The sequence below is a fragment of the Cyprinodon tularosa genome, unplaced genomic scaffold (assembly GCF_016077235.1).
Source record: "Cyprinodon tularosa strain WSP-4 unplaced genomic scaffold, ASM1607723v1 ctg833, whole genome shotgun sequence".
Lineage (NCBI taxonomy): Eukaryota > Metazoa > Chordata > Actinopteri > Cyprinodontiformes > Cyprinodontidae > Cyprinodon > Cyprinodon tularosa.
This window is the reverse complement of record NW_024039600.1, coordinates 267872-295721: the sequence shown is the minus strand read 5'-3', so window position 1 is coordinate 295721 and position 27850 is coordinate 267872. Positions and strand designations below refer to the sequence as shown.

Genomic DNA, 27850 nt, shown 5'->3' with positions numbered 1-27850 from the left:
AAAATTTAAGTTTTTATCACAAAAGTATTTGATTTGTTGTTTAAGTAGAAGTTTTTTTTTATTTGTACAATAATTGCGCATTGATTTCTCCGCTGATGTCCATCTATTAACTGGTGGTGCGTCTCGCTTCCACGCTTTTTTAAAACCCTTAAACCTTTACAATGGTGACATCTGGTGGCAGAATAAAGGAACTGCAAGCGAAAGTAAAATAATAGCGTTGTCCCAACGCGTTTTCCGTAGCTTCTGATCTGACTTCGTTCCCAGTTTAATATTTTTACATCTTAAAGCTCTGCAGGGAGTTAAAACTGACTCAATAATGGATCTCCAACCTCCGCACCTCATCGGTGACTGTCTTATTCATATTTTCACCTTTCTGACCGAAGATGACTTAATCAACGCTTCTGTCGTTTGTAAGGTAAGATGTCTGTTTTGCGGAAGTGGTCGAAAAGCATCAACTTATGAAATAATAAGTTTGATTTAAATGTTAAACTTTTTTTCAGGAGTGGTATGAGGCTGCAGAGACACCTTGGTTGTGGAGGTGAGTTGTCATGTAAAACATTTTTATTAAAGTGCTATATCGCAACTTTGCTTTTATCTGATGTTTGATAATAGAAATAAACATCCTGTTTCTAAATATTGTCATCCTACTGCAACAGCACTTTTTCTATCTGTTGATAAACGACACAAACAGATTCTCCTCTCGGTGTTAAAAGGGAGTTTAAAAAGAGTTTTTTAATCTCAATGGGATTTTATACCTGATTAAATAAAGGTAGATAAAAAAATAAAAAAATAGGTTTTATGAAATCTGTGTGTTTTTTTTTAAGAATTTCAATTAATAGTTTGGATTGTCATGCAAGCCCAAAACTTATTTAAAAATATTTAGGATTGCAAGGAAACCCATCCTAAATGTCAATACCAAAGGAAAAATATGAACATCTGATTATAGGAGAGCTTATAGCAATAATGCAAATAAAGATTTTTCCATTAATTATTAGAATCTGGAACATTTTATTTCAGCATTGTGTCTAATTTCTTCCACTTAAGTTATGGAACTTAATTACCTGAGAAAATGATAAGCTTGCCCATATTCCTTATCTGTTCTCATTAATAGAAATTAAGTACTGAAAGTTAAAGTGTTGTTGTTTAGATGCCCCCTTGCAAATGTCAGGTGATATTTTACTTCAACATACTGAAAACTTCAATGTATTTTTATTGACACTTGCAGTAGACCTAGTTGTTAAAGTATTATACATGTTTTTTAAACTTTCTCTCGTGCGCTTCCCTCAGGAGGATGTGTCTGCAGCGCTGGAGTTTCTGTAACCTTGCTGCCTTGGGAAGTGACGACGCCAATCACTCTTGGAAGCGATACTACAAGCAGCGAAGCCACCTGGAGAACCACATGACACAAGGGAAGTCGGGAGATTACACATGCAAAAGCCTGAGGGGCCACACAGGTAAGCGTCCTCTGCACATCAGAAGTATTCCTCAGGTTTTCATCATGTCTCTCCTCTATAACCTGTGTGTGAACATCCTGTCCTTCAGGCCGGGTGGTGGGCCTGGTGTACCTGCAGGCCAATTCAAGCCTGCTGCCAGACCTCTCTAAGAGCAGTGCAGTTGTCTGCAGTGCTTCCACTGATGGGACCCTTCGAGCATGGAGCGTCCAAAATGTCAGTGCAGCGCTTTTTAGTCCTATCAGTCATACATACATCAATCAGGCAAAGCATCATGACCGTCGTGACTTTTGCTGCTCCTTACTCTGCAAACTGCTGTACACGTTTGAGCTACAGCACCTGGTCTGTTGGATGGAAAAGCCTTTGATCAGACATGCATGCACATGCATCATTTTACCTCCCTGGAAACCTGTTGATATATATGAGTTGTTCCCACTGTGGGTCAGCAACATCCCACAGGATATGCTGTTTTAGAGACTTTTTCACCCAGTCGACAAATCATAACAATTCAGTGCTTCAATGCTTTCAATTTGATCAAATCCTCACACCTGCCAGTTTTTCCTGTTTTTAGCACAGAGGTAGCCAAAATGTTCTGTACTCTGGATATTTCTTTGCTCCAATATGGCTGAAACATTTCTGCAGAGGGCTCCCTACGGACAACTCATTTGGTTTGGGTGTGTTGAACCAAGGGGAGCCTTGAAGACATGCAGGATGGTAGCTTTTGGGGACTGATAGAGTTGGCCAACTCCTGTTAAAGATAAAAAAACGTTGCTAGCTGCCTTACATGTCCCACCCATTTAGAGGTGTTATGGACTTGATCCGTCATGATCTTTGCCTGATAGCTGTAATAAAAGTGACCTTTGAAGATGTTTTTAGAATTTGAATGTTTCTAAAATTAACTTTTTTTATTGATGCATTTATGTCATCCATTTCTACTGCTTGGGATTATTGATAATAGAAAAAAACAATTTAAATACTATAATAAACATTCTTTATAGCAAAAGGGGATAGGGTGTTTGGTAGGATTTTCATTTAAATTAGTTTGATTGTTTTTCTGTAGGTATGCTTTGAATTAGCTGTTTGGAAAACAATTTTTTGCCCTATATGTTGCTCCATATTTAAAAGTGGCTGTTGATATTTCATATTTGGGTATAAACAGGTGTGTTTATGTTTCTCAGGGTGAGAAATTGTGGTGTAGTCCTGTGCAGAACCCTTTAACAGGGATTATAGCGGACGAGAAGAAGGAAGTTATTATCACTTCGGACTCTACTGGCCTCATTAAGAGCTGTCAGGGCCAGACTGGCCAGGAGCTGGCTTCTTTCTCTACAGAGTCTTCACACTGCAAACTACTGCAGTTCAATATCAACAATGATTGGTTCCTGATTGTGAGTAGCCTAAAAACCTCCTGAAGGCCTCTTGTGTTTTTTTTCCTCTTGTCTAACCTTATCTTATTTTCCAGGTTGGAACCCGCGGGGGGTCGATTTGCACTCTGGCTGATTTGACTTTAACTAAAAAGTCAAGTCTAATGGTGTGTGACCCTTTTAGAGCTGACGTACTCCTAGTTTCACCTGATAAGAAGTGGATTGTAGCTGGAACCACAGAAAATGTCGATTTAAGCCTAAAGGTATTTGTGGTTGTCTCTCACTGAATACCTCTGTGTGTGCTTTTTTCCTGCAGTCTGTTACAGCAATATCTCCGTGCCAATAATGCCTAAAGGAATATTGCTTGGAAGTATTGATACATTCTTTATACACTACACCTTACTTTTTTGTTTTGGCAGGTGATTTACAGTGAAAGTTTGACCTCACCGTCTGAAGACGACGATCCTCTGTGCCAGACTGTGCCAGTCCGTGGCTGCCAAGCTGCTGTCTTCATACCCACCCAGCCAGCCAGACTGGCCATCATCCACCACACTGAGCTTAGAGGCAACAAAGCTCTCACTGTCTTCGATGTCAGCATAAAAAAGATGAAGTACAAGACGGAGATCCAAGGTGAGGCCTGATATGTAGGACCAAAATGCTTTAGCTCTGTACACAAATCATTGGGAAACTAAAAGTCAGTTGGTGAGTCATCCAGGAGAAATGTCTGTTTGGAAATGTTCCTGGCACTAGTACTTTATTTAGCTTACTCTCAAGGTATGCAGGAGATTTTTATTACACATTCAGCGGATTTAATAATAACAACGTGCAGTGCCAGTGAGGAGATTACCTACTCCTCGTCATCAGCATAAATATCTTGCTTTATATAACAGTGGAACAACTGAACAAAAAAAAGGATTTTTTTTATTTTTATTATTTTGTAAATATTTTAGTTTAATCCACACAGTGTAGAAAATGAACATATAGAATGGATTGCATAGAGAATTATTTTATAATCTTTGGAAAACATTTAGCTTAGCAGGTGTCACTTATCACATATGCTTTTTATCAGCAAACAGAGTATTTGGATATTTATTCACACTTCATATTGGCACTGGTGGAGCTCCTTAGCTTTCCTGGCAGGGATCTGGCTTTTAATTGCATCCCATAAGTTTTCCAGTTTCCAGAAATCAACATTTAGCCTGTTGTATGCAATCTAAAACCCATTTTAATGTTAGTCTGGGATAACTGAGGTGCTGGAATGCCCTAGGTTCCCCAAAATGAGCGGAGCTAGAAGGAGGGGACACTCGTTGGCCACCCATACCAGATGATGTGTTGTTCCTAGAAAAATATATATCACTATCTCCATAATTTTGAAATAAGATGGGGCGTACTGTGCACGACCCTAAAAAAAAGCCAAAAAAACTAAGGAGTTTTTTTGGCTTGATTATCTGATTTAGTGCGTTAATTATTGCTTTTCTTTAACATTTTAAACTCTTGATTTACTAGGATTATTTTTTAATGTATTAAAACTAGGGCTGGGCAATAAATTGCATTTGCAATTTAATCTAAGAAAATGCAATTTTCAAATCTGAGAGGTGCTTAATTCTGGTCACATTACATTTCACAATACTATGGGACAAATCTTTTCCTATTCCATATTTCTTATGGGGTTTGCTTCCACGAAAAAGGAAATAAACTTCCAGCTAGCGTACAGATCTATGCACTATGCATGCAAGTATCATTAACAAGCTTTCAAGGGAATAAAAAAAAAACAAAACCCTGGACTAAAACATCTACATGCTTCGGGTTAGTGCAAAAGAAAATCAAAATAAAATCACAATTATGGTTGAAAATAATCGCAATTTTGATTTTTGGCAAAATGTTCAGCCCTAATTAAAACTGTAAAAACCTGAAATAAGCATGCACTGTATTGCCATAAGGGCAATTCTTCCATTTAAATACTAGGACCTCAGGTGTTCTAATCCCTTCCAGCCCCACAGGGTTATAAATTACACACCTTGATGCCTGATCAACAAACATTTAAGAAGGAATAAGTCAGTCTCAGGGGCTCAGCAGATTCCAGTTTGGTATCATGATAGGATGTCATCTGTGAAATGGAGGTAGTGGGGAAATCTCATTTTAAATATTTTAAAGTAAAACTTGTGCTGGTTATATGACAGAGTGGACACATTTGGGAAACATACACTATATTGCCAAAAGTATTTGCTCACCTGCCTTGACTCACATATGAGCTTAAGTGACATCCCGTTCCTAATCCATAGGGTTCAATATGACGTCGGTCAACCCTTTGCAGCTAGAACAGCTTCAACTCTTCTGGGAAGGCTGTCCACAAGGTTTAGGAGTGTGTTTATGGGAATTTTTGACCATTCTTCCAGAAGCGCATTTGTGAGGTCGCACACTGATGTTGGACGAGAAGGCCTGGCTCTCAGTCTCCGCTCTAATTCATCCCAAAGGTGTTCTATCGGGTTGAGGTCAGGACTCTGTGCAGGCCAGTCAAGTTCATCCACACCAGACTCTGTCATCCATGTCTTTATGGACCTTGCTTTGTGCACTGGTGCACAGTCATGTTGGAAGAGGAAGGGGCCAGCTCCAAACTGTTCCCACAAAGTTGGGAGCATGGAATTGTCCAAAATGTCTTGGTATGCTGAAGCATTCAGAGTTCCTTTCACTGGAACTAAGGGGCCAAGCCCAGCTCCTGAAAAACAACCTCACACCATAATCCCCCCTCCACCAAACTTTACACTTGGCACAATGCAGTCAGACAAGTACCGTTCTCCTGGCAACCGCCAAACCCAGACCCGTCCATCAGATTGCCAGATGGAGAAGCGCGATTCGTCACTCCAGAGAACGCGTCTCCACTGCTCTAGAGTCCAGTGGCGGCGTGCTTTACACCACCGCATCCGACGCTTTGCATTGCACTTGGTGATGTATGGCTTGGATGCAGCTGCTCGACCATGGAAACCCATTCCATGAAGCTCTCTGCGCACTGTTCTTGAGCTAATCTGAAGGCCACATGAAGTTTGGAGGTCTGTAGTGATTGACTCTGCAGAAAGTTGGCGACCTCTTCGCACTATGCGCGTCAGCATCCGCTGACCCCGCTCCGTCAGTTTACGTGGCCTACCACTTCGTGGCTGAGTTGCTGTCGTTCCCAAACACTTCCATTTTCTTATAATACAGCTGACAGTTGACTGTGGAATATTTAGGAGCGAGGAAATTTCACGACTGGATTTGTTGCACAGGTGGCATCCTATCACAGTTCCACGCTGGAATTCACTGAGCTCCTGAGAGCGACCCATTCTTTCACAAATGTTTGTAAAAACAGTCTGCATGCCTAGGTGCTTGAATTTATACACCTGTGGCCATGGAAGTGATTGGAACACCTGATTCCAATAATTTGGATGGGTGAGCAAATACTTTTGGCAATATAGTGTAGCTACTCAGCCACGAAGGTAGTTTGCGTAAAATCCCAGAAGAAGGTCTGAGAGTGCTGAGGTGCACAGTGCAGATTTTACAGACTTTATTTAGGTTCAGTAGCTACAGATATCCACACTTCCTGTAGCCTTTAGATTAGCAGGTGGAAGGCTTAGTGGAATGGCTTTAAATGGCCCATCAGCTAGGGCTGGGCGATATGGAAAAAAAACTATATCACGATATGGATTATTTTATATCACGATAACGATATATATCACGATATACCACAACTGATGTTGCATTTTATGTTTTCATAGTCCGTCAGATGGACAGGGTTGAAAAAAATCTTTCATCGCCTATTTTTTACCCATCATCTTGTTTCCTAATATGAGAATCCCAACCCCAAACCAAGAACACCAGTTATGCAATTTGCGTCCATGACAGTGAACAGTATAGAATCTTGGCTATTGCGCTGCAGTAATTAATCATTTAATATTCGTTTGTTATTGACATTTTATAAAATTCCAAGGCAAGGTTTTTCTCTTGTCTTTCATTTACCTTGTTTTCCACTAGGAGGCGCCTCGCCTATTTAAGAAGAAATGTGTCTGCACTGGTAATTATATGGTCCCGAAAGCTGTCTTTCTCGACTATGTAAACGGGGGCCATGCCTTTACAGATATAGCGTGAAATAGCACCTGTGATCTGCTTGAGTCGCTGAGACGTCTTCTCATATTGTGATCCTTGGGCGAATGCTTCCTTAAGCTTCGGCTGTGAGAATTTCTTTCCAGTGCTTCCTGTATTTTCATCCCTTGTTTGGTTTGATCGGAGTGGTTGTAGTTTCCCGTGTTCTTGTTCATGATTTTTCTTCAGGTGGTAAAAGAGGTCGGAGGTATTTGCATCAGCCGCTGGAACGGCTTTGCTGCACAGTTTACATATCGGCTGCGTTTGTTCTTTATCAGATGGCTGAAATCCGAAATATAACCAAAAAACCGAGCTGCCTCCCCTTTTGGGCAAAAGTGGTGTTTGTTGTGTCTGTGACCTGGCAACCGTTTCGGACTCTGTAACCGCTGCTGTGGTAACATCTTCTTGGGTGTCCATCATTCATTTTTTTTCAAGCCAGAAAGAAATTTTGCGGGCTCTCTCCGTTAGTAATGTTGCAAACGTATGGTGCAAAGCCGCGTGACGTAAAGCGGTGTAGTGTCGCAAAACCACGTTCTCTACACATTATCTTTTTATTCTCTTTTTTTTCGTTATATACACTTAGAGTTTGCATAGCAAAAACGCAAAATGTTATATTAACAAATTATATTAAAATGTATATTAGCAGTAATAATTATAATAAAAAAGTTTATCACGATAGAAAAAATAGAGGAGAAAGGTCACGATAGACATGTTTCTCTCGTCCTCACGATATATATCGCCATATCGCCCAGCTCTACCATCAGCTCTACTGAAGCTATATCTCAACAGGTTTACATGCTAAGCCTTGAGAGCAGTAATGTGAAATACGCCGCTGTGAAGACTTGGCCTCTGGAGTTAGGATTCACACCTCCCTAACAGACAATCCAAGGACTGAGTTCAGGTTTTGCATTTACTAGACCGACAACGCTTTACTGACTGCACCGTGTCGAGAGGAAAGTTTAGTGCTGAGAGTCTGATGTGGGCTCAAGCTCAGCACCATCACAGTTCAGGAAATTGTTTATGCTTAGAATGCCAATACTTGGAAAACAGAACAATGCTCTCAACTTTTTGTCAGATGTCCTCCTGATCAAAAATGACTGTACAGCTGTGCAAAAATTCGTTTTCATAATACACAAACGAGTGTGGATTGGAAAAACTTGACCCTTCTTCGCCGAGTTCTTGACTAAAGAAAATGTCTTTGTGATGTGATTAGAAACAGTAAGCTAGGCCTGTTTCCTCCTAAAACAGTCTGATATCATAAAAGGTTAACATTCCTCCAAAAAGCGTGGGAAAGTGTTCCCTGAATATCTGTTAGAGCTGCAAAGGATGAGCCCTTATTATGTTTATCCCTTTTGATTAAGGTTTATGTCATTTCAGTTTGTCACCCTTTTTAACTGAGTAGTCAAAATAAATAAAATTTCAAAAGTATCAAGTGTTATTTTCAAAAATTAAAAAAAATGTCTCCAATCTACTCACTTTGGGTTCAATTAGGTTCGTAAGGAGATTGGCAGAGGTAAATCACTAAGTGAAAGATTATTCCAACCAAAATAAGACACTGACAACCATTAGAATTGAATAACTGAAAACCTGTATTTCAAAATGCTGAACTAGAACATTGGCACAACACAGTTTGTTCACTTCCACATTCATTCAATTCAACAATACCATCCTCTATCAGAGTCCACAAGTGCACTAAAAAAAAATACTGTCCATTTCAGCTGAGTACACCGTCTTCCACTCTTTGGTAGGTATTTAATGCAAGTTTTAATATTCCTGATGCATCAGTTTGGTTTGTGGTATCAGATCTGACCCAAAAGTAACAAAAAAAAAATAAAAATAAATGATTTGAGATCTCAAAAAAACAAAAATAGAAATCCTCAGAGCAGATTGGGAATCTGTTTCTTCCCTACCACCCTCCAGAGAAACAGGTGGCCTTCACAATGGATGCATCCTGCAGCAGCATCTCCAGTGGTTCCTAGTTCGGTCCGTGGATGGAACCCCTCAGGTTGTGGCAGCAGGTGCAGGGACTATATGTATATATAAAACCAGCCTGCACACAATTGTGCAAACCAATTACTTCAACTGGAAAACAATCATGTAATCATCCTAAATTAAATTGTTTTAATCACATTGTACAGAAAACAAAACAAAATAAATACAGAAAATAAAATAAAATTATCAGTTCCAACTTGTCTTTTACTGTATATGCAGCTATTAAGGCCTGTAATAAGTATTCTTATCTTTCAAAGTAATCTAGGAGACCTGCAAAAGGGTAAGTTACATTATGACCTACAGCAGCACCACACATGGTGCAGCTAGCTTAAACCTCACACAAAAGTACATGTTTTTTTTTAGAAGAGCACATGTGGTGAGTTAGCTTACTTCTTACCATGCCAATGCACCTAATAAACCATGAACAGCAATTGTAGTCATATTTCTAACAAAAGCTCATAACCTGACTGGTTTTACATAGCAAAAAACACTTGTTTCACAAGACTCACCAGGATTCTTCAACAACAACAAAAAAAACTCCTCAGCTCAACGGATTTCAGGACTGAACTCCTACAACATCTGGTGCCTCTAAAATACAAATATAATCATCAATATGACATTTAACAAGGCCTTTCACGCATTTAACCCAGGGCGAATGTTTTAAAATATTACCTTGCTCTATGCAGATAGATGCCATGGAAGAAAGTGCGTTTGGTCTGAGCAGGGAGGAGCTGTGAGCAGCGCAACTGTGCAGGTGCGGTGCATTCACAGTGCGTGGGAAATCTTAGTACTTAACTTCATTACCCCCTTTTCTTACGATTTGAAAAAACATACATGTACACTGATGACAAAATAACCATGGGTTACATTCTCCCCCTCTAGACCGCATGAGTCCCTTCATGCTCATTGAACCAACTGGAACCTTGTTGAGGTGACAAGACTGCTTTGGAGAATGCAACTCCTAATGTTTGAAAAAATGAGCTAATGGCCAAAGTCAGTGGCTCTCCTAACTCATCATAAGTCAACTTCTGAGGTGGACGTCGCTCTCTATTTGAACGCCTCAAATTTACTGGCTCTCTATCACTAGTTTCAGTACTAACAGCATTGTCAGTACTAACTACACATTTCTTTGGAGTGAGGTCTGTGTCAGTCAAGGTAGGTTCAAAGTCAGTTTCAGGAATGTCAATAACAACATGGTCTGAAGACCCAACGTCTAAATGGCCAGAATCAGTACTGCATGGACTCGGTGCTTCAAGTGGAATAGAGGTATCTGTATTCAGTAAGGAGTTTTGTGGAATCCCATTATCAGCAGATGATACCAGGGGATGACTTTCTGCGAGTGACTGTGCATTTGGAGGATTCAGTTCAGTTTGAACATAAGGGCCTCTAGTAATGACTTCTGGCTCCCATGTAGTGAAACCTAAGTCCTCCTCATCACTTATTTCATCCTCACTGTACTCTCCAATATGGTCACTTGTTTCTGCATTGTTCACTTTACTCCTGGTTCTCATTTTCCTCTGATTGCCATTTTGAATGTCAGTTCCTGCATGGTCTTCAACAGGTAAGAACCCGCAAGGGAGAAGCAAATCTCTATGCAATGTACGGGTAGGGCCATCTCCATTTCCTGGTTTGACTACATACACAGGACTGTCTTTGATTCGCTTGACAACAATATAGATGTTTTGCTCCCACCGGTTAGCTAGTTTGTGTTTCCCTCTTATGTTGACGTTTCGTACTAAAACTTTATCACCTGAAAACAGTTCAGCAGCTCTGATCTTTTTGTCAAACCGCATCTTGTTTTTGTAACCCATTTTCTTAGAATGTTCAATGGCAAGGGCGTAACTCTCTGAAAGATTTTGGCGAAGAGTTTTGACATAGTTGGAGTATGACTTTGGACCAGGTTTGCCAGGTTGAGTTCCAAAGATGAGGTCGATTGGCAACCTTGGCTGCCTGCCAAACATAAGTTCATACGGGGAATACCCCGTCGTATCATTTTTGGTACAGTTGTAGGCGTGTGTTAATGGCCTAACAAAATCTCTCCAGTGTTGCTTGTCTTTGTCTTCCAGCGTTCCTAACATGTCCAGAAGTGTCCGGTTGTACCGTTCCACCGGATTTCCCCGGGGATGGTAAGGAGTAGTGCGGATTTTACTCGTCCCAATCAATGTGCAAAGTTCTTTTAGGAGCTTAGATTCAAAATCCCTGCCTTGGTCACTAAGCAGCCGGCTAGGGATCCCATAAGGGATGATAAGGTGGTCCCACAAAGCTTTCGCTATCGTCTTTGCCTTTTGGTCTTTTGTCGGCACTGCAACAGCAAATTTAGTAAAATGGTCAGTAGCCACTAACACATTTCTAGTGTCTCGACTGTCAGGTTCAATAGACAAGTAATCTATGCACACTAATTCTAGAGGATAAGTTGCAAGAATATTTTCTAGTGGAGCGGCTCTCTGGGGAAGGGCCTTCCTCATTAAGCAGCGAGAACATTTTTTGCACTTATCCTCAATGGACTGAGCCATTCGTGGCCAGTAAAACCTTGCCCGAGCAAGATGTAGGGCACGCTCAAACCCAAGGTGACCAACCTCGTCGTGCACACCTTGCATTGCTCTGTCCCGGTAAAGTTGTGGCAATACTAACTGGTACACAGGGGAATCATTGTCATTGAACTTCCTGTACAGCACACCATTAAGGAGCTCGAGTTTGCTCCATTGCCTTAGCAAGAGTTTAACATCAGGGGGTTCAAGGTTTGTTTCTTTTGGACTTGGTCTCACCCCTTTTTCCAACAGGACCATCACACGAGCTATAGATGGATCACTCTTTTGTGCAGAGCACCAATCAGTGTCTGTCATAGAGGGTAATATTTCTTCTCCATATGCTTCACTGACTGATGTTGGGTCCATGGCAAGAGACTCACATATAAGAGGCTCTGAAGAACATAATACTGAATGACGCTGACACAGGGCAGAAAATGTTTCATGGTCTAGTTCCTTTTCTACGCTACCAAGACGCTTTTTCATGTCATTTATGCGAGCGTTCTCTTTGACAAAAGCCTCATCATCATGTGGAGGGTCTTGGGGTCTTCGGGACAACCCATCGGCATCTCCATTGGCTCTGCCTGCCCTATACTTGATGTTAAAGTGATAAGTAGACAAAGCAGCCAGCCATCTGTGTCCTGCAGCATCCAACTTGGCAGTTGTTAAGATGTAAGTTAGCGGATTATTGTCGGTCAGTACAGTGAAACTTGAACCGTAAAGATAATCGCTAAACTTCTCGCACACAGCCCACTTGAGAGCTAAGAACTCAAGTTTATGTGTGGGATAGTTTTGTTCACTCCTAGAAAGGCCCCGACTGGCATACGCAATCACTCTCAGCTTCCCTTCCTGCACCTGATAAAGCGCAGCCCCCAACCCATCGTGACAAGCATCAGTATGCAATACATAAGGAAGTTGCGGGTTTGCAAATGCAAGGATGGGTGCAGATGTCAGCTTTTCGATTATCATTTGGAATGCTGTCTCACACTCCTCAGTCCATTTCTCTGCAAGAGGCTGATTGGGACTGTGAGCCAGTCTGGGGGGTTCTCGTTTGTATATTTTTCCCTTTTTCTTGGGTGGGCGGTAACCTGCAGTGAGATGGTTCAGTGGTTTAGCTATCTTGGAATAACCCTCAACAAAACGGCGATAGTATCCAGCGAAGCCTAAGAAACATTTGAGCTCTTTGAAAGTGGATGGCCGAGGCCAACTTTTCAGAGCAGAGATCTTTTCAGGATCGGTATGGACTCCGTGTGCATCCACGATATGACCCAGATACTTCACTGAGCTTTTGAAAATATGACATTTTTCTGGGGACAATTTAAGCCCATAATCTCTCAGGCGGGTAAGCACTTTCATTAGGCGGTTTTCATGTTCTTCTAACGTGTCCGAGAACACTATTAGATCGTCTAAGAAAACAAGCACTTCGTTGAGATGTAGGTCACCTACACACTTCTGCATTAAGCGCTGAAAAGTGCTTGGAGCATTTGTGACCCCCTGCGGCATCCTATTAAATTCATAAAAGCCCAGGGGACACACAAAGGCTGTCTTAGGTTTGTCATTCTCAGCTACCTCAACCTGATAGTACCCAGACTTAAGGTCCATGACTGAAAACCATTTAGCTCCGCTAAGTGCTGTAAATGTTTCTTCTATATTTGGAAGGGCGTATGCATCGCGTATAGTCCTTAGATTTAACTTACGGTAATCTATGCATAGCCTGATCGAACCATTTTTTTTCCTCACCAATACAATTGGCGATGCATAGGGGCTTTGAGACTCTCGGATGATATTTGCATCAAGTAGTTCTCTTAGATGCTGTTTTACAGCTTCTCTGTCACTCGGATGAATGGGCCTTGGCCGTTCTTTAAAAGGTGTTTCATCATGTAATCTGATTTGGTGTTTGACAGCTGTAGTGTAACCATATGACATATCATCAAGAGCGAAAACTTCAGGAATGGTTTGCAATTTTTTTAAAATGCGCTCTTTCCATTGCTCTGAGATGGGGGACTCATTAAGACTGGACGAGAGTTTGTCAATGACAGGATCATTTTGACTTAAAGAGTTTGTGGTTTGACTAGGTCCTAAAGGCGAAACATGTTGTGCTGCACAAGCTTGAGCAACAATGCTATTTGGCTGCAGCGTAACACTGTGTTCATTCACATTGTGAACAATGACAGGCACTCTATTTCTACCATTAAAGGGAATGTCCACTAAAGAAGACTCTACAAGTAATCCACCTGGTAACTTGTATTGCTCATGTGGTTCAAGGACAAAACCTGTGTTCTGGTTGTTCTTTCTTAATCTCACATTGCCCATCAGGCACAGTTTCTGGTTTGCGTGAATCAGCACTGGCTTTTTGCTTTGTAACATTACAGGACAGGATTGAACATCACTTCTTTGTACCTGGGCGACATGTTGGAGAATCATTGCAAACTGCTTAGAGTGTAATTTATGAATGAACTTGGGGCCATCTTGTTCCAACAACTGCCCATAGAGTCGCAGAAGCACGTTTGTCCCTATCAACAGTGGAATTTTACTGTTGAAGTGGCACTCAGGAACGACAAGGGCTAAAACAACTAAGTGTTGTTCTTTGCCTGCAATGTTCTCAGGAAAAGTGATGTGGGTTTGAACATAGCCCAAGTATGGGACATTCTGCCCACCTGCTCCCTCAATCTCAAGAAGAGCGTGTATTGGTTGGATGGGGAGATGGGAAAGATGCCTTTTGTGAAAGGACTCTGAGATGGTTGTAACTTGAGAGCCTGAGTCCATTATAGACTCACATGGCATGCCACCAATAACTACAGAAGCTGCACACCGTGGACCTACAAGACCACGAGGCAAAATGGAGTCAGGATTAAAGCTGTCTAGTGGATGCATCGGGTCTGGGATTTTCATTTGTGTCTCGGGACTAAAACAATCTGAGTATTCAGCTCCTGGGTGTCCCACAACAGGAGCTGCCCCTAGTTTAAAGCAAAGGGAGTTGTGGCCTGCCGTGCAGCATAGTCAGCTTGTTTCTTTTTTAGCTCAACATTCTTTTCACGAACCAAGGTAGGATTTGCATCATTAGTGCAGTTGGCTGCAATGTGATTATCTTCCCCACATTTGAAACAAAACCATGCCCGGGGAGTGCCAGGGATTTTAGTAGCTACCCGCGGGGGCTTGGTGTTAGTAGCTAAGGATTCTTTGGGGTCACACTTATCGGTTTTGGTTGAATGTCTTTGGTTTTGCACGAGCATTTGGACCTGTTTGGTTAACTCAGCAATCTGTGTTTCTAATTTGGAAGTTTCAGTGGATCTTGGTCTCAAATGTTTCGGTTTGGTACTCAGTTGGGGTTCAGTGTCTGAGGCAGTGCTCTTTGGTCTTTGAGTTAACCTTTCTACTTGCTTTGTGAGTTCAGTGACCTTTTGCTCAAGTTTTACAGTTTCACTGTCAGTTGGGATGGGGGTTGCGAGTGGTGTTTGATCAAAACTGGGCATACTGAGGACTGAGTGAGCATGGGCAGCAGCTTTTGTAGCACCTAAATGTTTTTTCATACGGTCTAACTTGGCAGAGCGTCGATCTTCTTCTGTCCTCAACTGAAGGAGAAGCTCTGGAAATGGGGGTGGAAGATCCTTCCTTGCCTCAAGCTGGAGACTTATTATCAAGCTTTGGTCCCAGCAACCTCGTATGAATTGCTTGAGGAGTAGTTCATTAAAATTTACAGCAGAGGCTCCCCCTCTAGAAATGACTTTAGTAAGAAGGCTGTGAAGACGGTTCAAAAAAGCAGATGGTTTTTCCCCACTATTTTGATTTGAACCAAGGAAGGTAGTGAAAAGCTCCTCACCGTCTTCTACAACTCCAAAAGCTGAATCAAGTTGAGTAACTAAGGCGCTTGGTGATGCGGTTACCCCGAGAGATTTAACAACTTCAGATGCAGGGCTTAATAAGCTTTCAAGTATCTTCCTAACCTTGAGTGAATCAGTTAAAGAGGAGTCACTGAGCAGCAGATCAACTTGGGTGCGCCATGTTTCGTAATCGACTTCACCATTGGGTCTCGGGAGTCGACCTGAAAATGTGCGTATCTTTGCATGTGCAAGAGGTGCATGAGTTGGCTCATTACGAATAATATGCTCAACCACTACCTTCTGAATATGTGGGGGATTGTACAGGTTCTCATCTACATGTACAGAGCCTACAGAAGTGTCACTATGTGGGCTAAATACACTTGTGGGCTCTACAGCTTCTGTTGACTTAGTATTTTGAACATCGTCCGTAGTTGTATTAACAGTCTGGTTCGTGGGTGGATGTATTTCAGTCTGAGGAGTAAGGCTAGCGTGCAACTCACTTTGAAGGAAGCTAAAGAAGCCTGCTTTCCCACTATCCCCCATGAACTCCAGTTCTCTCAGGTATCGGCGCGCCATTTCTTTGCCTATCTCTTCTTGGGTAATGTCTCTAATGGTTTTTGAATACCATTTTATAGGTGGGTCTACAGTCAAGACTATTTCTCCTAAGGTTGAAGGGTCTATCTTTAAGATAGCTTGTTCAGATTCATACATTATGAGTGTTCTGCCTTCGGGCTGATGTGGCTCATTGGGGACCCTGACAATTTTAGAGATTTTACCATTTGCCCCAAAAACATCAGAAATGTCATTATCACTATGGCTTGCTGTAACACCTGTAACATACAGGGTTTTCTGGCTGTCAGCTGCAAAACGTTCACAAAGATCCATTTCAAATTTATACAAATGGTGTCAAAACAGTGTATCGTAATGGTTGGAAATAAAACCACAATACCAATCTCCTGGCTAGCTCGCCACTATGTGTCACCCTTTTTAACTGAGTAGTCAAAATAAATAAAATTTCAAAAGTATCAAGTGTTATTTTCAAAAAAAAAAAAAAATGTCTCCAATCTACTCACTTTGGGTTCAATTAGGTTCGTAAGGAGATTGGCAGAGGTAAATCACTAAGTGAAAGATTATTCCAACCAAAATAAGACACTGACAACCATTAGAATTGAATAACTGAAAACCTGTATTTCAAAATGCTGAACTAGAACATTGGCACAACACAGTTTGTTCACTTCCACATTCATTCAATTCAACAATACCATCCTCTATCAGAGTCCACAAGTGCACTAAAAAAAAATACTGTCCATTTCAGCTGAGTACACCGTCTTCCACTCTTTGGTAGGTATTTAATGCAAGTTTTAATATTCCTGATGCATCAGTTTGGTTTGTGGTATCAGATCTGACCCAAAAGTAACAAAAAAAAAATAAAAATAAATGATTTGAGATCTCAAAAAAACAAAAATAGAAATCCTCAGAGCAGATTGGGAATCTGTTTCTTCCCTACCACCCTCCAGAGAAACAGGTGGCCTTCACAATGGATGCATCCTGCAGCAGCATCTCCAGTGGTTCCTAGTTCGGTCCGTGGATGGAACCCCTCAGGTTGTGGCAGCAGGTGCAGGGACTATATGTATATATAAAACCAGCCTGCACACAATTGTGCAAACCAATTACTTCAACTGGAAAACAATCATGTAATCATCCTAAATTAAATTGTTTTAATCACATTGTACAGAAAACAAAACAAAATAAATACAGAAAATAAAATAAAATTATCAGTTCCAACTTGTCTTTTACTGTATATGCAGCTATTAAGGCCTGTAATAAGTATTCTTATCTTTCAAAGTAATCTAGGAGACCTGCAAAAGGGTAAGTTACATTATGACCTACAGCAGCACCACACATGGTGCAGCTAGCTTAAACCTCACACAAAAGTACATGTTTTTTTTTAGAAGAGCACATGTGGTGAGTTAGCTTACTTCTTACCATGCCAATGCACCTAATAAACCATGAACAGCAATTGTAGTCATATTTCTAACAAAAGCTCATAACCTGACTGGTTTTACATAGCAAAAAACACTTGTTTCACAAGACTCACCAGGATTCTTCAACAACAAAAAAAACTCCTCAGCTCAACGGATTTCAGGACTGAACTCCTACAACATCTGGTGCCTCTAAAATACAAATATAATCATCAATATGACATTTAACAAGGCCTTTCACGCATTTAACCCAGGGCGAATGTTTTAAAATATTACCTTGCTCTATGCAGATAGATGCCATGGAAGAAAGTGCGTTTGGTCTGAGCAGGGAGGAGCTGTGAGCAGCGCAACTGTGCAGGTGCGGTGCATTCACAGTGCGTGGGAAATCTTAGTACTTAACTTCATTACCCCCTTTTCTTACGATTTGAAAAAACATACATGTACACTGATGACAAAATAACCATGGGTTACAAGTTAAAATGTCTGAGACCACACATAAGCAAATGTATTTGGAAATCCAGGGTATGCAGAGTGATATGCTGCTTTCTCCTCTTATACAGCATTTATTTTCAATCTCTTTCTAACTTTAGTCCAGCAGGTGGAGTCCTTCTCCTTGGACCTGAACCACTTCAACTCCCAAATCCTCCTAGAGGCCAAGAACAGTAACTGCATAGTGCTTGCAGGTGGGCAGCAGCTGTTTGTGTATTCTCTGAAAGGAGTCCTGCTTGCTAGTTTTACAGATCATACTATGCCCATATCCTCAATATGTGTGGTAAGTGGTTTTTATTTCAGGTTCAGACTTCTATTTCCATGGCACTTGTTGGCAGTTTAGAGTATGAGATATGAACTTGGGCTTTGCAGGACAGTTTCCGCGTGGTGACAGCATCTCAGGACCTTTCCTTACGAGTGTTGACATGGAAGAACGACGGAGATCTGGAGAGTCAGTACCACTTGCTAGGAGGCTCTCATACAATGTCCAGGTTGGTGGAAGCTGTGCCATGTCAGTGTTTGGGATTTATCCTTAGAAGCCCCATGGAAACACCAGTGATAACCTGGGATGTCCATATCAGTGTGTTTCTTTCTCTCTGAGTTATTTAGTTTTTTGTTGAGGAGCTAATATCATTTGAGTCTAACTAAAACATAGCTATTTCTTTCCTGTAAAGTTAATACATCACAGTCAATTAATGATCTAAGACCAGGATACTTTTTTTTCCCTCAGAGTCGGGGTGGTTTGAAAAGCTTTTTTTACTGTTAAGTGAAAAAATTAGAATTGGGAAAACTCTGAATGTGCCTATTTTGTTTTACTTATTACTTCCTGTCTCTCTGTTTCAGAGGGTTCACTCACGTCGCATGTGACTACTCCAGCATCGTGGCTTCAGTAGAAGGAAATAATGGGAAGGATGTTCTTAAGGCTTACTCTTTCACATCTTGAGAATCGCAGCATGGCAAAAAAAGACCAACACACGCTTTACAACCTTCTGTCATATGGTTTTATTATCGACTCTTATGCTCTTTGGTGGAATCACATGTTGACGGTTAACTGGAAAGAAACAACCTGCGATTTGTTTATGTTGGTCATAAAATTGCATGAGAAGGATCTTTAAGCATGCTTAAAGCAAGGGGCGAATGTCACAAGGCTTAAGGCAGAATGTTTTAATGTAAATATTCACATTTGTGCTTTGTTCTACCTAATGCTAAAGATGTTTTGACAATATATTACAACATATAAAAGTATAGAGTTCATGTCAATAATGATGATGTTTTACTGAAGATTAAAAGAATCTGACCGTCCCAAGGCACAGAAGTATCTATTTCATAACAGACTGGTTTAGTCATGTCACATGGAGTGCAGGTTTGGCTCTTTCCTCCTCCTCCTCCATAGCAACGGATCTCAGGTCCAGAAGAACACACCTCAGAACTTTTGTCATAGACTCATACAGGTTGCTCCCCTCCTCTGAATTAATTTTTATCTGTAAAAAAACATACACAAAACTTACAAAAAGCAGTCCACTTGCAGTAAATACTTGCTGTAAGATGAAGAGGGTTCATAATTTCTTACCCAGGTGAAAGCTTTGATTGCTCTATATAGAAAAGCATCTTCAACCTCCTCTGATATTTTCATCATGTGAGCCATGCAGTTGAGTATGCATCTTACTGTTTCTTTAGATGCCTGACAAGAAATAAACATCAGGGTTTAGGTTAGAAACAGATTCTCTTCCATTATGATCTGTATTCATTCACCACCGTGTTTGACCTGGCTCAGAGTGTTCAGAACAGTGTTTGCATCGATATTGTCTGGACTGAGGGTTTTAGCATCTTGGATGGAGATGATTGGTTCTTTAAGCTGCTCCAGCCATGCCCACATTATACCAGTCAGGATGAAGGGATCCCTCTCTGTGCACAGCCTCTCCCATGCACTGCCTTGGTTCAGCTCCGCCTGCACACAGTTCAGAGCTCACATCAGCTACTGTCAACTGCCTCAAAAAATGGGGGGGCTTACATTCAATGTAGACAAACAGCTGTAATTCAATAAATAAAATTTTAAAAATGTATGTCTCAGCTTTGATTCCATCAATAATTGCATGCCAGATCCCCTTTGCTGTAATGTATTTCTTACATTTAATCTTATATTAAAAAAAAAAAAAAAAAAACTTTTCCTCACCCACCGCAGGCGGTCTCCCTTTTTTTTTTTTCCTCCAAGCTCGGGTCCTCTACCAAAGGCCTGGGAGCTTGAGGGTTCTGCGCAGTAACTTTGCTGTTCCTATCACCTGACATTAGCAAGGGGGCATCTAAACACCACAACTTTTACTCTCAGTACTGAATTTCTATTAATGAGAACAGATAAGGAAGATGGGCAAATTTATCATTTTCTCCGGGAATTAAGTTCCTTAAATCAGACACAATGCTGAAATAAATTGTTCCAAATTCTAATAAATAATGAAAAAAATCTTAATTTGCATCATTGCCATAAGCTCTTCTTATGATCAGGCTATTCCATATTTTTCCTCTGGTATTGTTGACATTTTTGCATGACATTGGCAGAGTTGTCTGATGTATTTCCAGGGATCTGCTGTAACCACTCTTCAAGTTTGGGGGTCACTGCCATGAGGGCCCCAATGACCACAGTTACCACTGATGCCTTCACCTACCTGGTTTTCTCCAGCTTTTCTCTGAGCCCCTGGTTTTCTCTAGTTTCTCATATTTCTTTTTTTATTCTATTATATAGATATACATCTATAAATGTTTCCTTAGGTGATTTCTGAAGGACACTGGATGCACTGGGCTTTATTTAAGTATAGCAGAATTAGGAGGGCAGAAATATACCCATTTCAGGTTTTTAATTTCCTTCACAATAGCTAAAAACACACACACACACACACACACACACATATATATATATATATATATATATATATATATATATATATATATATATATATATATATATACCGGTATGTGTGTGTGTGTTTTTAGCTATTGTGAAGGAAATTAAAAACCTGAAATGGGTATATTTCTGCCTTCCTAATTCTGCTATACTTAAATAAAGCCCAGTGCATCCAGTGTCCTTCAGAAATCACCTGATTGGGATTATCTTGGTGAAGGTCTCAGAAGTTATTTGGTGAAAATTACTCAATAGCATCATGAAAACTAAGGAAACATTTTAAAGTTAGGATGGCAGTGCTCCTACAAATCAGATACTATAGATCTGGTGCCCATGAAAGAGTAACAAGGTTGAAACTAAATGAGTAAATATTTGGATAAATGTCTCCTGGTCATATTTTTGGTCTGCCTGCTATGAAAAGCCTTAAAGTAAAACTGCCACTCAGGATACACCACCTCTATGGTGATGACAGGATCATGCACTAGAGATATTAATGCAGCAGGGAAAGAGAAGCTAGTTAGAGCTGATCACACATGACGAGCTAAATACATGACAACCTTAGAAGAAATTGTTAGAAACTGCAAAACACTTCACTGTGAAGGCAGCTCGCCAGAAACATTCAGCTAAAGGTGCAATAGGATGGTTAAATAGAAGCATATTCATTAATTCGAATGGTTATTTCAAAGTCCAGACATCTACGGTAATTGAGAACCTGTGATAAGATGTAATAAGTAATGTTTACAGATGCTCTCTATCAAATCTGAGCTTGTGCTGTTTTGCCAAAATCTCTTTCTAGAGGTGCAAAACCAATACAGACTAAAGCAATAAGGAAATGGGCTAATTTAAGTTACTGGTTACTAGTGGAGAAGATGTAGAGAAGTTCAAGCGTTGAATAGTTTTTTGATTAGTTTCTACTTGTATAAAACTAACTAACTTAGCTCACTAAGTTGGTTACCTGCCAGGCCAAAACTTTGGTCCTATGCTCCTCCTCCCCATCGAGAAAAAGGTCCACTGCTAGTGCCTGGGCCATCAGCATCCTCCTGGCTTCCAGAGACAGCTCAGACTGCAGGGTGATGCACGGAAGCTCTGATTGCTCATTTTCTTGATCTTGAAGCTTTACCCCATTCATTGCTAGCTCTTCCCTCCTCTCTGCCTTCCACCTAGACAACATGCTACCCTTTTTAGTTGGCTTATTGTTCCCCACTGACTCGCTGCGTTGGATGGTTCTCCTTTTTAATTTCTTTACCACAATAATGCCATCTTTCTGCCCTTCCTCATTTTTGATTTGCCAGAGAGAGCCTGTCGAGCTGTAAGAGACATCAGATATGTTGATGTTCGGACCTTGACTCTGGGATGACGGTAGAGTGTTCTCTGATTTGGAGACGGTGGTCAGAGATTGTGTGAGAAGGTTTAGCTGTGATCCCAGGCGTCTCAAGTCAGACTCACTGTAGCTCAGACTTTTGCGGTGGTAGAAGATGGGAGGCTCATTGAAGTGCCTGGGTAAGGTGGGTGAACCGGGTAACCGGGGCTCCTTTGCAAATAATTCAGGCCCCATCTTCTCAATGACACTCAGAGTTGTTTCAATCTCCTGGATATCAGGGGCTTCAAGGATGTCCTCCTCAATCACCTGCCTGTTCTCAGCTATGTCCACCAAGAGCCTGCAGACTAGATGTATAATCTTGGGTAGGTACCTCAGTTCCTTTCTCTCATTACCGTGCAGAATGTGTCTCTGGCGGTTAAGATACTGCGACAGTGTTATGGGATGGGACTTAGGCCTGGCGCAGGAGAATACGCTTCGTAAAGGGACAAGAAACTGGACAAAGTCTCTGATGCACCGCAGCTGACCCCGGGTTTGGATGGAGTTGGGCCGTTTGGCACGAACATATAAAATAGCTTGGTTTGCAGTCATCCTGGTAGCGTAGGCCAAGAAACAGGCTAAGAGCACACCTAGAACGAAACCAGGAAGGCTTTAACACAGTGTCTTGATGTGCAGGTCAAAGATAACAATGTAACTCCTCTACCAGAGTTCTACCTGTTCTGCCAAGTCCGGCGTGGCAGTGGACTGCTAACTTTCCCTCCTGCAGTGCAAAGGCCATTACCATCACCATATCCAGGATGGCGGTGAGGTTGGCCACTCCGTAGTCACTCCAGCCAAAATTATAGAAATAAACTGAAATAACAACATACATTTGATCACCATTTTCAACAAAATACAGTTATGAATACAAACTGTGGGTTAAAAATGTTGGCTTATAGAGAGCCTCGATTAAAAATCAAGTATTTGCAAAAACTATTTTAAACCTTTGATCCTGGACTCTACTTTTCATCACTGGTCAGACAAAAACAAAAATCTATAAATGATTCCCAAAAAAAATAAAAAAACAATTCACCGGACTTTGTTTTCCAAGTTTGAAATTGTTTTGCTTTCCATCCAGAAAGATTCTTCAATTCAATATGTCAGAAATAGCATTGAGTTCCAGGCTTATAGAATGGCCAAAACAAAGGCCTTGTTATGGTTTAGAAAAACATGCAAATTGAACCAAAAACACAGGTCCAACCCTTAGTAATTGGGAGTCGTTGAGGTTGTTGTTGGCCTGTAATACCCGATTACTCCGGACATTTTGAATTGAGAAAGCTTTCTGGATGGGAGGCCAAACATTTTCAGTCCAGTGGGTTTTTTTTTATTTTTTTTTTACTTTTTTGAAATGATTATGACCTGGACTACTGAGAATTTTCAGAATATCTATAAATGATTGTAATAATAGGAAATTAATTGTTTTCAAAGCCACTATGGGTAGTCTTGAAATTTCCTTTCCCTTTTATTTTCATTCAGCAACTATTTTGACATTAATAGATATTTTTCCCAAAACAAAGCCTTAACAAAGAGGCAATATTTATTATTGTTTTATTTAATATTATATTTACTATTATTTATTTGTAAACTATTTCACATTTCAACTCATTGTGAGATAAAAAAAGTTATCTTTTGGTAAAATATGGTTAAACTGGTTCACAAGGTGTCTATCTGCCCCCATTATGGGTTCAGAAACCAGAGCTAATAAACAAATAATACTTCTACAGGAAATGTCTACTGGAGGTGTGGCCATTGGCCTTTTGATTTTTTTGCCTCCTCTTCCTGAAAACTGTTAATTAATGAAGGTCATATTAAAAACATCTGCAGAGGTGCATACTGTTGTTTTCCATGAACGCTTCTGGGCGGTACGAGAAACCACTTTCTGGCTCCAGAGGCTTCCCACAGCTTGCATGTTCTCCAGGTAACTGCAGGTTGATGACTGTTTTAATGCCATTCCTTCAACACAAGCACAGAAACAGAGCAAACATGTCATTGGTCTAATTTCTTCTACTCTTCCTTGAAAAGCTTCTTAAGCTGATGGAAAGAAATGTTGTAAATACCTTAAAAACTGGGAAATAATGTTATACTTCTGAATTATCTCTGTTGAAGGCCTGGACATAGCAAGAAGATTTTCTGTGACCCTAAAAGATAGAAACTGTCAGAAACTATATGTACAGTTCATATGAAATGAAAGCATTTCCAATTCATTTAACATGTTTTTACAATCAGAGGGCTGTGAAAAAGTGTTTGTCTTCTTACATGATAATTGTCTACGGAACCCCAGATCTGACATGGGAGAAAAAGATATACAGCGTTCACACAAAATGCTAATTTGTTCCCACAAATTGGGAACAAATTAGTATTTAGTGGGAACAATTTCATATTTTGTGGCCACAAATTGATATTTTGTGATAAGAAATATTTTGAGGGAACAAATTCATATTTTGTGGGAACAAGTTAGTATTTAGTGGGCCACAAATTAACATATTGTGTAACAAATGAATATTTTGTGGGAACAAATTAGCATTTTGTGCAAAAAAGTTCATATTTAGTGGCCACAAATTCCTATGTGGGCTTATTTTCAATCATAACCTATTGTAACCTTGGATCTTTACTTTTTTATTATTCTTTTTTTGTTTTATTATTTATTTCATTTCTTTCTTTATTTGCCGTCCTAAAATATAGCTGATATAACTGGTAGGCTTCCTCTTCATGGGAAGGTTTACCCTCATTCTGTAGACTATTTGTACAATTATTTGTACAATAAAAGTCTTTATTATGACTTGTCATACAGGTTCTATTTAAAGTAATTCTTGATTTTACAGATAAACAGGTCTTGATGGAATTGTCTTAGATTATTTTTTTTCAGTCAATTTCAAAATATTTTTTTTCTATTTACCCATGTTATTTTAAAATCAGAACTAGTTTCATGATCTGAAGCATTTAAGTGGTAAAACAAAAGCATGGGAAGGAAAATAATCAGTAAGGGAGCAAATTCTTTTTGAAATGTTCCTTTAAGTTAAAAGATTTAATTGTACCAGGATGAATATAGGCCTTTTATTGCCTGTTGGTCCTCACTCCAGTAGTTTGGGTTGTCATACTTGCAGTCTTCCCCTCCACAGCCGATGGAGCACTGCATGTGTGCTGGGATGACATATCGTATCGCTTCTCCTACAATTGTGTATTTTGCTCTCGGGGCTTTTACTATCAGGGTGAAAGAAAAAAGAAGAAGCTTTAGAGCAAACGTCAAAGTACAATTAACATTTTATTGTGAAAACTGGCTCATCAGATCAAAAACCTTTGAATCAGTGATGTCTCAGAAGCACGGTTCTCTGGCTAAATTTGTTTTGTTTTGTTTTTTAAAAACTTCTTATTTAAATTTTGCACAGAACAATAAAAAAAACATTATCTGAGACAAGAAAAACAATGAGAACAGTGATAATAATAAAGATATTCTATACATATATGCTGCTGTACATTACATGAATATTCTTTACATTTCAGCAAACCTGGTACAATAATATACAACAATTTTGTGATATAAGATATAGAAGGAAAAAAACACCCACACAAGTTAAAGCAGGTTTCCATACTCCTTTTTTTATGAAACCTGTAATTTATCAATTTAAATATCTAACCATGTGCCATTTCTAATAAAAAAGGTCAGTTTTCAGTTGTAATTAAGCAGTATTTTTTTCCATCATATAAATCTGTTTTAGTCTGTGTTTCCATTCAGTTACAGTTAGTGATTTCACATTCCAATTAACAATAATGGGTTTTTTTTTTTTTTTTTTTTGGCAATGAGTAGTAATACTCTTATGACATATCTTTGGTCAGCATTGAATAAATAAACTGATATTACACCCAGTAAGTAAAACTGTACATACATTTGGTTCTAAAGTCCTAATGTTCAGAAAACAAAAAGTTTTAGGAATGCAGTAATATTGCTACTTTCTGTATTTGTTTTTTACTAGTCCTTTATTTTATAAGATTAGACAAAAATCTAAAAGGATTTAGGTTTGTTTGGAACACTGTCTAAAAAGTTCTGTCTGGATGGCAGAAAGATCTGTATTTACATAGATAAGAGGGTTTTTGGAAACACTGAGGTCAACAGTTGTGGTTCTATCATGCCTAAATAATTAAGGTCATCAGTGGGGAAGGATTGCTAATCCTAGCGTCGGGCCTGCGACTTTGTCCTCAGGGCATTACAGTAAAAATAGCTAGAGTTGCACCAATCAGGCTTTTAGTGGCTGACACAGATTTCTGGTTTGGTTTGAGCTTAAAAGACAAAATTATAATTCTATTTCCTTTTTTAAAGGGGTGTTATGATTAGAAACTCAATTGTGTAAGCTTTAAGTTTTAAATAAGCAATGGAAAGAAATAACAGCTGTCACGTTGATTGATAGAGCTGATAGGATTCCACAGAAAAGTACAAAATATGAAAACGAAATTTCGTTTTGTACATTTCTCAAGATATTTCCATTTCTTAAAATGCAGCGGTGATAAAATGTAAACATGGTGATCAAATGTAAACATAACACTGAGATATGATTTACAGTTTTTCCAACATTCAGCTTTTTTTCATTTTATCCAGCATTCCGCAGACTAATGGCATGTTTTTGATGCATTTAGAGATTAAAAATGATTTAGTTCAATTTAGTTTATTTATATGGAGCCAATTTGCAAGAAAAACATAATTTGTAGGAGGCTGCCTGTTGCATCACTAAACACAACTGCTCCTTTTTCTGTTTTCTGTTATGTTTGAACAGAATATGTTTGAAAAAGCAGAGTCACGTCACAATAATACTTACTGTATTCCATCAGAGATGCCCCTCCTAATCCTACATGGAATGCCATGTGAACATTCACTTGGGCTGATGATCATAGCAGAGCCTGGACAATCAAATGCACTTTATTTCACTCTTTGTCACATGTTCCCACTTACATACAAGGCGTACTGTTCAGTTTGCTACCTGGCAGTGCTACTCTGATAGCTAAAATGCAGTGCTGGGATTTAAGATCACAGTCATCCATCTCCGTTCTTTTTAAGGAACATCTTTGTTATCAGTTTGAAATATATATATTAAATACTTTACAGTCAAAGATGGCCACTGTAGAGCTCTAGTGATCAAATGTTAACTAATCAAAGTGACTCCAACAGCTGGTAAAAAATAATCACTCTTATAATTGCAAGTATTTGAATCATTTCACAGTATCTGGAGATAAATACAGCAAAATGAAACAACTCATATCTGTGAATATTTACCTGTAGAAGTTGAAAGGAGCTGCCAGTGGCTTCAGGTTCAGAAGGAAAACCATCCAGTGCTACAGCTGTCATCATTTCCGACATCACTCCCATGAGCTCTGACGTTATCCTTCCCTCTCTGCTCTTTCAATCCCATGGCCTCATTGGCATCAGATTATCTCAGAGTAGAGAGTGTCAACAATGCAAGTGGGGTGATGGATTCTGCATGCTCCTCTGTAAGAGGCCATAGCAGATAAAAGGACCAAATCCAATGCAGAGTGTGGAGAGGCTGCAGATATTTTGTCGATTTTGTTTACCGCCATCCACAGGGTCTTTGTGTTCCTTTGACCCGCTGAGGACATTCTGAACCTATTTCGGACTCCTCCCAGATTAGGCCACTAATCTTATTAAGACCAGTTGCAGCAAAAAAGTTCCCCCTCCTCAAGAAAAAGGCCCCAACGGCATTCCTGATAATTGTTTACACGTATGACTTCATCTGACTAACTAATAGATACATTAGATTCCCAATAATTAAATTATTTAATCAGATACATAAATGTATCTAATTAAACATGGATATACTGTAATGATGGATATAGATTGTGGACTTTAGAAAGGTCACAG

General features: G+C 39.8%; 2 protein-coding genes and 1 long non-coding RNA gene across 4 annotated transcripts; 1 reads left to right on the top strand and 2 right to left on the bottom strand.

Annotated features, from left to right (window-relative positions):
* The first annotated feature begins 215 nt into the window (after positions 1–215).
* On the top strand, positions 216–19797 carry fbxw12 (F-box and WD repeat domain containing 12). The gene is made up of 10 exons (XM_038272529.1): positions 216–415; positions 501–538; positions 1288–1454; positions 1543–1667; positions 2630–2836; positions 2911–3075; positions 3232–3442; positions 17836–18017; positions 18107–18225; positions 18578–19797. The coding sequence occupies exons 1-10, from the start codon at positions 317–319 to the stop codon at positions 18675–18677; spliced, it is 1413 nt and encodes a 470-aa protein (XP_038128457.1). The 5' UTR covers positions 216–316; the 3' UTR covers positions 18678–19797.
* Positions 8491–9736, bottom strand: LOC119774834. Of its 2 annotated transcripts, XR_005279588.1 has the most exons (3): positions 9590–9736; positions 9427–9505; positions 8491–8975 (listed from the first exon to the last, which is right to left on the bottom strand). It is a non-coding gene; the product is annotated as an uncharacterized LOC119774834 (long non-coding RNA). The 2 variants fall into 2 exon arrangements; XR_005279587.1 differs by having other exon boundaries at positions 8491–9505.
* On the bottom strand, positions 18706–27557 carry ptpdc1b (protein tyrosine phosphatase domain containing 1b). Its single transcript, XM_038272528.1, has 10 exons — positions 27248–27557; positions 26793–26874; positions 25020–25185; positions 24042–24122; positions 23819–23937; positions 22660–22797; positions 21583–22574; positions 19500–19682; positions 19305–19415; positions 18706–19215 (listed from the first exon to the last, which is right to left on the bottom strand). The coding sequence occupies exons 2-10, from the start codon at positions 26836–26838 to the stop codon at positions 19078–19080; spliced, it is 1974 nt and encodes a 657-aa protein (XP_038128456.1). The 5' UTR covers positions 26839–26874; positions 27248–27557; the 3' UTR covers positions 18706–19077.
* Positions 27558–27850: the final 293 nt, after the last annotated feature.

What these genes read in the sequence shown, in the direction of transcription:
- fbxw12 (XM_038272529.1), top strand. Translation starts at nt 317, where the DNA reads ATGGATCTCCAACCTCCGCACCTCATCGGTGACTGTCTTATTCATATT. An exon ending in ACGCTTCTGTCGTTTGTAAG is followed by an intron (nt 416 to 500) that starts GTAAGATGTCTG and finishes ACTTTTTTTCAG; the next exon opens with GAGTGGTATGAGGCTGCAGA. An exon ending in ATGTCGATTTAAGCCTAAAG is followed by an intron (nt 3,076 to 3,231) that starts GTATTTGTGGTT and finishes TTGTTTTGGCAG; the next exon opens with GTGATTTACAGTGAAAGTTT.
- ptpdc1b (XM_038272528.1), bottom strand. Translation starts at nt 26,838, where the DNA reads ATGGCATTCCATGTAGGATTAGGAGGGGCATCTCTGATGGAATACA. An exon ending in GGCATCTCTGATGGAATACA is followed by an intron (nt 25,186 to 26,792) that starts GTAAGTATTATT and finishes TCACCCTGATAG; the next exon opens with TAAAAGCCCCGAGAGCAAAA. An exon ending in AGCGTTCATGGAAAACAACA is followed by an intron (nt 22,798 to 23,818) that starts GTATGCACCTCT and finishes TTGTTATTTCAG; the next exon opens with TTTATTTCTATAATTTTGGC.